General features: G+C 42.1%; 1 protein-coding gene across 2 annotated transcripts in view; it reads right to left on the minus strand.

Annotated features, from left to right (window-relative positions):
* LOC128445811 (protocadherin-9) overlaps positions 1–13736 on the minus strand; it is a 192913-nt gene that overhangs the window by 48235 nt on the left and 130942 nt on the right. The window contains exon 2 of one of the 2 annotated variants that reach the window (XM_053428675.1): positions 10538–10607. In XM_053428675.1, coding sequence (XP_053284650.1) covers positions 10538–10607 — 70 coding nt within the window. Of the gene's footprint in view, positions 1–10537; positions 10740–13736 lie in introns of both variants that reach the window. The other variant, XM_053428668.1, reaches the window with a different exon arrangement.

Raw genomic sequence — 13736 nt, forward strand, 5'->3', positions numbered from 1 at the left:
CAAGACGATGCACAATTTACCAAGAGAATCAGGGACACACAAGCAGACAACACAACACGAGACATTTTCCACTGCACAACTGGAACTTTTTAAGAATAAATCCCACAAAAACAGAGAAAACAACACCCGCACTGAAATACTGGACAAAAAGACAAATAATCCATGTTCTTTATGAACATCCACAGAATGAAGAGGAGAGGTGCAGTGTGCTGACTCACCTCTGCTTCACCTCTAATGTGATTTAATAATGAATGAGTAGGAGGATGATTTGCCCCAGTAGGTAAAACAACCAGTCCGTGCAACAGTTGCTGACGTTGGTTCCTCAGCTTCCAAGGACTTATTATGGGAGATATTAAATGTTGTAAACTATGAATTTTTCATGCATTCTAACTAAGGTGTTTGACCACACCACACTACATGAAGTAGTTAGCACATGGAGGACAACACCCATATCACCAAGTAATAGTAGCTTTTCCAACAACACATCTAACCTTAATAATAATAATAACCATAAATAATTATAATAATCATATGACAGAATAGAAACAGTTAACATCTAAAAACAAAAGTAGTTTAAAAGGAAAATATAGAATAAAATGTGGATAAATGGAAAATGTACTGCATTATTGAAGGTGACATTTAAGTAAATGACTAGGCAGCGTATCACTACATCTGGATATATAGTGTTTCCCCTGTGCCCTGAACGGAGCACATTTTGAAAAATGTTTTTAAAAACCATTATGAATATTTGCAATGATTGATGGTGTCGTTGTCATGTTTGTATCAATACCTCAGCTCTGCTCACAGTGTCATTTTACATTTAAGTGACTCTTGTCTGCCACATGCAGAGTTGCATTGAGTGACATGTCGTACCCCCCGGGGTTTATCTCAGAATAGGCCTTTTATGACATTTGTCTCTTCTTTTAAACGTCTGATAGTCTGTCTGAATCCAATAACATGAGATTGAAAACAGAGTTATTTATTTTTTATAGTGCTGTCAGTTAAACGCGTTATTAACGGCGTTAAAGCAAACCCATTTTAACGCCGTCAATATTTTTCTCGCGAGATTAACGCAGAGCTGCCAACTCTCACGCTTTCGCCGTGTGACACGCTTTTGGTTCTGCGTTTTCACGGGCCCGTAAGCGCAAGAGCCCTTCCGGGTCCCTTACGTGCTTATGTATCCCTCCTTACGTGCTGACGGGTGTCGACCCCCTTTTCTAAAATTTACGGCAAAGCTCCGCAAGCTCACTCAGCCCGCAAGGCTGTGATTGGTCTGCTCTACATCCCGTCCGGAGTCTAGTTTCCGGTTTCATGCCCCACAATACGCGAAAATCACGGAAGATTTAGAAGAACGAATATGGACCAAATAGAAGAGCATTTGGCAGAAGAGATCCGAAAGTATGACCACTTGTATAACCCGTCACTGACTGGCCGATTTGTCCGCCAGAAATAGGCTATGAGGAGCCGGAGTGGCGATGTAAATAAACAGTCTAATTATAGGAAGTTGCTCTTCAATGTCCAGCAGCTCCATCTCAATCAATTGTTGTTCGGTTGGAATCGTGAATACACTCTCTGCCATGGTTCACCGTGTGTTTGTAATGGAGAACACGACTGGTAGAAGGTAAATAAACAGTCAACAACGATTGCCACACCCACAAAGAAGGCGTCTCTCAGGTCGCCTTCGACAAAAAGCATTACTCCGCCTAGTGTTCTGGCGCGGAATTGCTTTGAAAGACGCGCAACGGTTGGGGAAGCATGAATGACAACGAGTCTTGCGCCACAGCGGCGTGAAAAGACGCAGACGCAGTCGCAGAAGCATGTTTCAGGCTTAAGTCACAATAATTTTTTTAAACATCATCGTATTAGGCCGTCATGAAGTACCAGGAGCGGGCGAGTGTGTGTGTCTCTGTGTGTGCGTGTGTGTCCTCCCAGATTGTGTGTGTGTGTGTGTCCTCCCAGATAGCGCACCGCTCCGGCGGCTCCGCCCCCCGCCCCCGCTCACTCGCTCAGAGAGACAAAGTGAGATCAGAGCTCGTTCACGTTTAGGAGCCGCTCAGTGACTGACTGCCTCTTAACTATGGACACAGTGAAAACACAGAGTTCTTCTGGTCTCAGCTGAGCAGAGATCAGCGCAGCAGCTTCTTGATCAGAGCAGAAGCTGCAATTGGTTTTTACCTAGCTTCAGTATCTGTGTTCGCCTCCAGTCTGACCTGCTCTCGCTTTTTGTTTTAATATTTCAGCAACTAAAATATATATGTTTAAGCTATTAGGTTGCAGCTATATGTTTTTATTTATTTCAAAATAGGGTACTTCTTATTTCATACATTTTCCACAAATATGGGGAGGACTCAAAGTTCTGTGTTTCATTTATTTCAAAGTAGGCCGACACTTGCCTGTGTATTTTGTTTGTTTGTTATTTTGTTGCTTGTCTGTTTGAGTAGCTGGCTGAAAGCAAAGAAGTAGTAGGCTTACCTTTTATTGGTAACCTAACTGTTACGGTTCATTGTTTCTGAAATAAGAGGCCTGACTGCTATGTTCACAGCAAACTTGAAAAAAAGAAAATATTAAGCCATGGTTTAAATGGCCTTGTATTTATATAGCGCTTTTCTAGTCTTGATGACCACTAAAAGCGCTTTACAGTACAGTTTTACATTCACCCATTCACACACACATTCATACAGTGCATCTATTCGCAGCACTTTGTTATTCTATGGGGGGCCATTCAGGGTTCAGCATCATGCCCAAGCAACACTTCAGAAACACTTCGGCATGCAGATGGGTCAGAGTGGGGATCGAACCGCCGACCTTCAGGTTGGAGGACGACCACTCTACCCCTCAGCCACAGCCACTATAGGCTGAGTCCTTGTTTACCTGAAATGTGCACTTTATAATTTTATTTTGTACCGCCCTGTTTGGCAATGTTGTTTTTCCATAAAATAAAAAATTTGCATAAAGCAAGCCAGTCCACTTTTCCATGTTGATAGAGCATTAAAACGGAAAAAAAAATGATGGAAAAAAAATAAATGAAGGGACGTTTAGAATAGATAAAAATGTGCGATTAATCGCGATTAATTTTGAGTTAACTATGACATAAATGCGATTAATCGCGATTAAATATTTTAATCGTTTGACAGCACTAATTTTTTAACAATACCTCGAGCTTCCTTTAGGAAAACAAAATATGTCCGCCAAGATACAATCGGCCACTTAAATCACAACTAACTCCTCCCAGCTCCATCCTCATTTCCTACTTGAGACCATTTGCTGGGATCTCAGCCACCGACTCTGATCTTTTTGTTGTCAACCATAAATCAATGTTTATTTAATTCCTGGTTCGATATCAAATGTAGATTAATTGGTTCAATATCACTTTGCCTGGGTATTTTTTATTGCTAAAAAAAGAAGAGCTGTCCTCCTCTTCATTCATATCATCAGTGATGGTGATAATTGTCCCATCACAGCTCATGACATGTAATAATTTGTTGTTAGGACCATGGGAATGGGTTATGTTTCAAGTATATCAATTATATATGTGTGGTTTTCATGATGCCACCACCACTTTGCTCAAAAGCCAATTTAATTATAGGACATTGATGTTCAGTGTAAAAACAACACATGGACTCGACCCTATGATTGAAATAAAAAGAACTGGCTCTCTGAAAGTGTTTCTACTTTTCAAAGAACTAACGCAAGATTTAAGAACGACTCACAGAGCAGAAGACTGTGAAAACTGTAAATACAAATATTTTATGTGAAAATGAATACACACCACTTTGCCAAAAAGCCACCAGAGGATTTATTACTTCATTTGACAACAAGTACTGAACATCATCAGCAATTTCCTTCAGCATTTCCTGCCTAGAACTGCTACTTTTCAATTGGTATTGATTAATTTGTATTATTCCTATTTAATTTATATTAGTCGTTACGAAGCTGGCAACAACACTTATCAGGTCAAACTGACCCAGTGTTCAAATCCATATTGTTCAGACTGTATAAAGTAGAAAGAAAAGGTTATATTGTCCATAAACTGATTCCATATTGGACAATGTGCCTTTTAAAAACAACGACTGATAATCTTAAGGCAATTTTTTAAGATTATTTTTAAATATTTTAGGTGTGAATTTGCTCTGAGGTCTGCTTCTGTGCAAAACATATTCATATATGCAAGTTTCTTCAAATTGAAACTCAGGAATCACATGTGGTTCACTCAGAGACTAATTTAGAGTTCAAAATCATCCCAAAAAACATTGTAATGTGAAAACACTCAGAACTGAGTCATATGTTAATGTTGCCCCCCCCCCCCCCGGCGGCACCGTGGAGCAACCGCTGCACTTAGATCGTTGGCCGTCCTCTCGTCTCTCAGGACGACTCAGATTGAATTTAAGATTCTGTTGTTTTCGAGGCTGATTCTTTAAATTTCTCTTTGCTTTGATTGGATTTGACCCGAAGAACCGAGGAGTCATTCGAAATCGGACTCTTGGTTGTTTTAAAGTTTGGGTTTGAACTTTAAACTCGTCAAACAAGACAAACAACTTTTCTCATTATATCAGCTCCAAACACTCCAAAGACTCATTTAAATGCATCTCACACTCTATCAGCTTTTGGCTTTGTCTACATTTGTTTGTGCACGCATGTATTGGAATATGTGTGATTGTGCAAGTGATCTTTTTGTCGTACTGCTCTGAGCGTCTTGTCTGCAATGTTTTTAAATCATTTATACGGCACTTTAGTCAATAATGGTTGTTTTAAATGTTTTATAAATATCCCCCTATCTCGCTGCACTCTCTTCTCTGTTTATCCCGGGCACTCTCCCGTCATGTATTATTCCTGCTTCTCGGTGGTTTAGGGACTCTCATCGATGCACAACCAAGCCAAAAACATTTGTTTATTTTTCAGAAATGTAACTGGATTGACAGAATTATGTTTCCTCCCAAGTTTGTGTTTGTTTTGTGATTCAGTGACTTGTGTGTTTATGTGTTTTTTTCAGTTCTTTTTACTTCAGACTTCAGTATAAATGCAGCGGACTATTATATTATATTCTGACTCTTACTTCTCTCCTGTTGTTTATTTGATTTGTCCTTGAACAGAGTGACTTAAAGATAGAAAGTGTAATTTCACGTCACTCAGTGAGAAGTAAAAGGAAAAGAGTGAGATGAAGGATGAACATTAGAGACGCTCGTGAGCTCTGTTGCATTAAAAGCATCTCACGGCTAAATTGATTATTTTAAAGCTTTTTATTATACCGAGTGTTTCAAAGAACACTTTAAGTAGAGACACATTGTAAGAGACAAACAAAGCTTGAAATGGAGGTCTAAATATTTATTTTATTTTCCTTCCTTTTCTGAGCCAGTTTGTGATCTTGTCTATCTGTCCCCTGCCCCGATGGCAGATGTTGAGACGCACAGCAGAGAACCTTCATGCTGCCTTGAACATGTTAGTTCTGTGCACCTGTTCCATAAAAGTCCGGTCACTCTATACACACACACACGCACCTCTATATCATATAAGTTTTATTTCAATAAAGCCATTAAATCAGCCAGACTAAATTAAAAAGATTACCGTGTGATATTTTGACCAGCTCTAAAATGGAGTAGCTAAGTATCTGCAGGTTGTGTTTGTGCCCACCTGGATACTTTGGTGATGAAAAGTTGTTTTTGCAGAATGAACCTTCAAAAACAAAACTGAGTTGTCTCCCACTCAGGAGAGAAAGGATATCGTACATTTGTTTTTTTGTTTTTCTGTAACAGGTTTAGAAAAATGAGGTACAGAAAACAGAAAATGTTTTTGAATTGAAGAGAGCACCGGTATAACTGCGGTTTTTCAAGTGTTGCATTATGGGTTACGCCACAATACTACTAGGTTAATGAGCATTTTCAAGTCTGTCTGTTATGAGACTTTAACATGAGGTTAATCAGCCTTATACAAGTGTGCAGATTTTTTTTTAGTCCATTTTAACCTGCAGGTGTTTGTTTTGTCGGCTGCTGCAACGTTCCTGCCGCCTCGGAGGAAATAGATTCACAGTGAAGCCGAGCTCTCAGCGTCTCCCGACTTCTTGAAACAGAGGCAAATCGGGCAAACAGCCGAGAATTACATCTGTCAGAGATGATGAGCTCAGAGAGGCTGACGTTTGAACCGTGTTAACTGTCGGAGAAAATAATTATGTGCGAGAAATGAGAAGTGAGACGGGAATTGACTGGCAGACAGAGACTAGAGTCCGCTGACCAGTGGCCACTGGGAGAGTGAGGGGTCGGCAGACATCAGGCTAAACAGACTCTTCAGTTTGACAATTGCAGTTTAAATCACTTCAGTTATATTTTCTGAGGTGCACTGGGCGACCACTTGTAACAAAGCGCAGGGATGCTTCAGGACACAGTGGTCACTTCATCAGAGCATGTTTGTGCTTCTTGTTTAAGTCTGATAAAGTAATTGGAGATGATGTGCACTGTCAAGCCACAGTCACACACACAAAGACACACACACACACACAACACATCCACCAGTGTAATTCAATAACCAGACTCTGCGAAGCTCTGGGCCTATGTGCACATCAAATATGTCTTTCTAATTAATCATTCTACAGTTTCTCCCGGAGCGTAAATGAAAAGCCTTTTTGGAGACGGATGCATTGAAAACTTTACAGTTGCATTTCAAAGACACAGATCAGTCAAATCTTTGTTGTCTGCTAATAACTCCCTCAGGACTGTCCCTGTCCAAATCCAAAAACACTGCAGCCCGGGCGGCGGCTGCATTCTTCTTCATCATTTATAAAAGGGTGTGGCCTGGAGCTCAGCCTTTTTTAATTGCAACTCAGGTGGAAACGTGGCTGTGATGAACCGCAGGACGTTTTTAATATATTCAGTTTGGCACAAAGTTTGAAGAACAGGACATGAAAGATGTGGATGTGTTTGGCTGTGGACACCAGTAAAGATTGATGGGTAATGCACTGGGAAAAGGACAACTTACCAGAATCTGAAGTTGCTCTATTTGGTTTGAATATTCTCCAAACTGGCAAAGTGTCATTTATCAATTTCCCTTGTTCTCTCTCTCTGGGGCAGCATCATCCATCGCTCATCGCCCGATACAATAATCGCATCCAACATTTATAATGATACAACTCTAATGGAGAGAAAGTGTAAGCTCTTTGGAAAATATCATTGCCACTTCTCGTAATAATGATCCGTTCTCTATCCGCTCCTGTTTTTGTTTATCTCACCCTCTTGTTGTTTGTTGTCATCGACGGGGAATCACTTCTGTAGCCAATTGAAGCCCTGATGGTGGTTTGATGACAGGATGGCTTCATTTGTGCTTAAGGGGGTGAGCTGTGTGAGCACCAGCTAAATTCATCAAAGTAGACTCCAGCAAGTTAACTCTGCTAAAACTTACTTTCCACCCACCAACGTGTGAAATGCCAAAGGCTGGAGGCTGTCACCGCCGACTGTAAATTAGGCCGCTCCCACCCCCCCCATGATGTGCTCATGCGGATGATTTCCAAGTGCGCTAATTGTATCAACTGTGTCATTTGTTTCATCCCTGCTTTATGGGCGTTTGCAGAGTTTCATACAGCAAATTGCTTTAAATCAATTCATTCTCCTCTTTTCTACATTAAAACACAGAGCAGCTCTTAATGATCCCTGCACCTGCGACTGCCTGTAAGTGCTATGCTGGGAATTGTGCGTTAAAACAATTTAAGAGCTTTTGTAAAAATGCAGTTAGAAAAACACTCGTAACCTTTTAAATCAATCATCACTCCGGGAAGGTCTCCCCCCCCCCCCCCCCCTCTTCTTAGCGACCTCGCTTTCTTGCATGCCACCTATTCACTGTTGAGTTTCTCACTGACTTTAAATCAACAGAACCTGCCGAGGCTGTGATTATCATCCATCCACCGGCGTCTTCACTTTAATGTTCAGCTGCCCTCATTTCGTCCTTTGTTTGCATGAGGTCTCCATGTATTTGTCGCGGTGAAGCTTTAGGGAGATATCCAAGTCACAAAGAAAAATGAAACACCTCTTTATGCTCTATCCCGCGCTCTTTGAAAAAAAAGACACACTTTCACAACTCCCACACCGTGTGCGTTTCCCCGGTTCCGATGGAAGCCACAACCCCCGCATTAGTCCAACCACTTTTCTGTCAGACAATTAGTAAGTTCACTTTTTATAGACCGAAAGGAAAGGAGGACGGAATCCAAAGGTCAGGCCAGACGACTGGACCTAATGACAGCTCGCAGACGCGCCACCTTTTCTCTGCCAGGCTGGTGTTACTGAAATCATTATTCCTCTGTGCTCAGGAGATCTGTAAAATTAACTAAGTGGTCGGAACTGTGAAGAGTCTAACTGGTCTCACAGTGTGTAGCAGGTCAAAGTTGAGAAAAATTAAAACATTTACACGTTTGAGCATTTTGCAGCTTTGTAGGAGCATCAACCGGATTTTAAGAGTTTCAGGGAGCGTTCAGAAAATCCAAATGTTCTCCTATCACAGCCATTATTCATTGAGCCTGATGGAATACGTCACAGGGTCGAGGAAAGATGTGAAGGAGAAGCCATGAGGAGGTAGGAGAGGAGAACAACTGTGGAGAGAGAAACGTGAGGAACACAAACCTATAGACTGAGAATTAGCTCAGCTTTGGGTGTTTAAGACCTTTCGAACACTGAATAACTGAATTAACATCTTAAAACACAGCATAACCGTGTTGGATATCTTCCAGACACTGTTTTCCTTTGTCACCTCAGTCTACGCCACGTACAGCTTCTCAGAAAAGAGGCTTTTTTTAAAGTCTGACGGAGACTCACTGGAAACTAGTTAACCTGGAACCACAGAGTTCACATATTTGAGAGTAACACCAGCAGGTAACACATCCCTCATAGACGGGACATGAAATCATTATCCTGCCAAGCAGCAGGTCAATGATCAAAGACCACTGCTGTCACTGGTAATCGTGTGCGTGCAGAAACGGCACCAAAGCAAAATGACGCTGCTTGAGAATTAAAATGATGCTATTAATTTAACTCTCTCTCTCTCTCTCTCTCTCTCTCTCTCTCTCTCTCTCTCTCTCTCTCTCTCTCTCTCTCTCTCTCTCTCTCTCTCTCTCTCTCTCTCTCTCTCTCTCTCTCTCTCTATAAAACACGCAAAGTTCCCATATTCATGTTTGTTTTAACTGGAGCAGTGTCAGGGATATGTGTATATGATATTTAAATCTTATGCAGCTCGAATCAGTTTACAGGGACAAGACTCATCTTGTTGTCTCAAAATCAAACAGTGGCAATTTCTTACATAAATATTGTAGATTATGTACATTTCATCATAAATTACCATATATTTAATAATGTATACTTGATTTCTATTGGCTCATAAACTTTGATGAATTTTGTTTTATCAACCTAATGACATGACACTTGTATTGAGTGAATGGTTCATCAGGATTATTTACATTTGTGTTTAAGTTTCAGGCACCAAACCTTGATGGTAGAAAGATCACGGTCTGACCTGATTAAATATGATTATTTAAAAAGTTATTGTTTACTCGAGGAGCGGGACAAACCTCAAATGCATCAATTACACTCTTTGAACTTCTTTCTTTGCTGCAATAAACCACTGCCTTGGCTTTATTTATTCACTTGCTAAGAATCAATTTGAAAATGGATTTTCCCTGCAATCGTGCGGTATTACAAATGCACATGCTTGGCCCATTTGCGGCTTTTCATTGGGGCAGACAGTGAGTCAGCGGGAATACACGGCGCTCGCTCAGTCCATCAGCCAACCGCCGGCACATCCGCTAAGTTCGAGTCAGTATGAAACCATAGGCACGCACCGTTTACTCACAGCACTTGTGTTTATGTGGCGCTGGCTGATCAGCCCTCAGTCGGCTGGCTGGCACCGACCTCGGGGCGACTTGATCTTACCGCACGCCTCACCTCTTAATGATAAAATGAGAGAACTGGGTCGGCGATGTACGTTCCCACCAGAAATAGTGGGAAGTTAACATCTTCGGCTGAGCACCAGGACTTCCAACTGGGAAATCAACTCTAAATAAATCAAATGAGTTTCACAAATAGGTGAGGAGCCTATGGGAGGCCCAGGTTCGCTCCTGGGAGGAATGAACAAGTCTGGATGATTAACTGAGAAATGAATGACCCGCTCGTGGATCCACTAGAAACCTACTTGAGCAATCAAACGGGTCTAAATTAAATGGTGTTTGGTATGTGGAGTTCTTTATAGAGCCTGATGTTGTTTTTCATGACTATTTATTTAGTCGTTCCCTCAAGCAATATGTGAAACATTGTCTTTTCCTTGAACCTGCGCTTCGAGACAAAGCACGTTCTGATTTCACTGTTTGCACGCCATCATTAGAAATCTGAAGAAGTCGCATTGTGTTTGAAAGAAAACGCACAAATACGACTCACAATATCCACCAAATTGGATCTAAATGAACATTTGGCAGCTGTTTCAAAATGTCAGCAGTGACACTTGAAACCCACATTGTTTGCAAAAGAAGAGAATAGAGGGAGAGGAGGTCGTCATGAGACGTAGTGCGACTCACCGGAGTTGGGGTCGGAGTTGCCGTCGGCTTCGGTCCTCTTGTCGGGGGAGGCCTGCTCGTAGAAGTCGTCCTGCGCCTGCACCAGAGGGAGAGGTTGTGTGAGGAGGGAGCCACTGCCTACAGGCTCGTGGTCCCCCAGACCGCTGTCACTGCAGCTCTCCTGAGAGCCGTCCGGCAGGTGAAACGTGACGCGCCGCTGCGACTAGAACCAAGAGCACAAAACAGAGCCTCCGATGTTAGTGCTCTGCTCTGCCCCCTTTAAAAACCGCTTATAGTCCTATTTCACACCGAGGACAGGTCAGCCCTGCGGTGTGAAATAGGCAGACTTAAGAGTTTGTCTGAAATGTATTAAACATTAAATTACAAAGTAAGGAGGGTGTTGATGAATAGAGGGGTTCGTTTTTTTTGGAGTTTTCACAGAACGGGGAGAGGATTGTTTTCGGGTCTATTCGGAGTTGGGCCGCATTGTAGTTGGGGAAGGGGGGAGTTAACACAAGGTAAACACAGTCACGTTTCACTGCACAACGACAACCAACAACAGCATGCAAATTAAAACACCATGCACTGTAGCAAAGATCCAGCAAGGTGAAGGGTGCAACAAATGTGTGAGCCTCTCGTAAACACATAGTGTAATTAATGTCAAGCACAATTTATGTCAACCCGGGTAAATTTCCTAATATCTTCGACATCGTATCCTCATGTTTGTACGAACTGCTGCAGAGAGGTTTGTTGAGTTTGTGTGCTGTCAGATTGTTTGGAGTGTTTGGCAAAGTCAAAGTGGCCTGCAGAGTTAACAGAAGTCCCCCCCCCCCCCGCCCCCCGGGGTGTCCTTCCACCAACATCCTGCACTCTCACTCAGGAGTGGAATTTCTAAACCCGCCGGTGATCCTGGGACGTGTCTTATAGCCCTTCTGTTGGGAGCTGTACACGTGAACACACACACACTCTCACACACACGCTCGCGCACACGCACACACGCCATCCTTAAAGCCATCCTGATTGAATTTCCAATTGTTAATTCCGAGTGTCTTTTCCCCTTGCTCTAATGACATTTTCCTCCGGCTTTTTCATAAGTCCAGAGACGAGCCTGCAGCTAACCTTTCGCGCGCACAGAGAGGTCCCTGCCACATCCTCGGTGATGACAGACAGAGACGGGTTTTACAGTAATTATTGGCAAAAGCAAAGGTCAGCCATTCTGCAGTCTAATGCAAATGACCTCATTATATATTTTAGAACGGCTCATGCAACATTCAATTAAACAAAAAGGGCGAATAATACATTTCGGGGGAATCGGCTGATTTGGGAGCCGAGGTGCAAACAGATTCAGATTTTTTAAAAAGCATAGTGTTTATTTCCTTAAGAGAGAGAGAGGGATGGGTGGATGGATGGATAGAGCAGACTCCTGTGAATGTAAAGGTCTTGTCAAGCAGCGGGATTTGGGATAAATGTCACCGTTATTAATTATAAAGAGCGAATAATCAGATATGGCTTTTCGACTGAATATAGGGGGGAGGAGGGGGAGGAGGGGGAGGAGGTCCAAAAAGTATCCGCTCCTTTGTTTGCTTATTTTGGGGTGTGACAGTGACGCTTATTATCGCAGCACTATCACTGTGACACCAGGTGAGGCGTACTGAGTGCACGTGCTTTCAAAAAAACCTTTATCGTGGGGAAACAAACCCAATGAGACAGACGGCTGTTGAGGGCGAGCCTTAAAGATTTGACACGAGCCATAAAGCGCTGACATGTTCGGTGCGTGTGCACTTAATTATCTGTGCCTTGGCGTGTTTTTCTTTCCTGCTGATGCCAAAAGGAGTTGGCCTGAGGCAAAGGCAGCCGTCTATTTATTTGTTGGCCGCGCTCGAGGCGTTCGAGGTAGTGATACTGATGCTGGCAGCTTCTCTTTCACCACCTTCAGTCGAGAGGACAACTGCTTACTTTACACTTACTTAGCACTATACGTCCTAAAGTATTCCATTCAGAGAGGCCATGTTGGATTGATTAGAAAAGACAGGGAATTGACTGTGTTAAAAAAAATGTGATTACATATATGGGTTCTATAAAAATGGGTTTTACCCATTAAACTGGGAGTGGTGTTGAATTTGTGAGAGCTTTTCAAACAACTTCTCCAAAAAAAGGTGTGATGTCACTGCATCAGTATAATATAAACACATTAATGTGAGCACTGCTGATTAAGTATAAAGGGAAATGTAGTGGCCAGTATGTAGGTGGAGGAAACACCTGCTCCTGCTGATCCCAGAGTAAAACAGTAAATGTATTGTGTGAGTCAGAATACAATGGAATAAAAAAAGATATGATATGGCCAAACCCAATAATTGTACAACTGACAACTGTGAGCAGTTATTAAAAGTGATAATGACTTTGTCTATTTAGCTTTGATCCTTGAAGAGGTTTTGTTCTGTGTTGTATTTGGACAGAGCAGAAGCTACTTAAGGTAAGAATTGGTCAACATGAGTGAATTATTTACTGCACTCTGTTCCAAGCTAAATATTCTGTAATGATATTCATTCATAATCAAATAGAACCGATCCGGTTGTATATTAGATGCACTGTGCGTGTCTGCGGGTGCTGTCATTTGCACATGTGTTTATTTGTGGGTTTAAGGGTGTTTGGGAGATGTTTGTGTTTCTCCGTCGCTGACAGTCACTCGCAGTAATATTAGCATAAGACCGGCTTAAACTATCCCTGCTGCCAGTTTACAAGATATTACGGCTTATCGCGCCTGCTAACCCTTATTATCCGCTTGTTTTTATAATTTGCCTGACCAAACACACTCACTTTAACAAACACAAAGCAAATGGCAGCACTTTGGGGTTTAAACTCCAGAAAGCCGGCAAATCATCAGGACGAGGGGAGAGGAACTGCCAACCGCTGAAGCCTCGTGCACAACGCCATGAGAGTCGTGTTACTGCAAAGTGGGGAAGGGAAGAGTTGTTGGCCCGCAACAGATAAAACCTTCAGCTGTGATCAATGTGTTCCTCGGGAGCCAAACGGGTAAACATGTAGAAATACACATTAAAGCAGTTAGGGGCTCTATAAAACGTTGATGCCCCATAAGTTGGAGCAATTAGAAATATAGTACTTATGTCAGATGTTTATCTAAAGCGTGCTTTTTTTTATTTTTGACCAAAAAACAAGTGATTCTAAACAAGCTTAAGTCTGCAGACAACAATAATTGAAT

This window comes from Pleuronectes platessa, chromosome 1 (genome assembly GCF_947347685.1).
Source record: "Pleuronectes platessa chromosome 1, fPlePla1.1, whole genome shotgun sequence".
NCBI classification, from domain to species: domain Eukaryota; kingdom Metazoa; phylum Chordata; class Actinopteri; order Pleuronectiformes; family Pleuronectidae; genus Pleuronectes; species Pleuronectes platessa.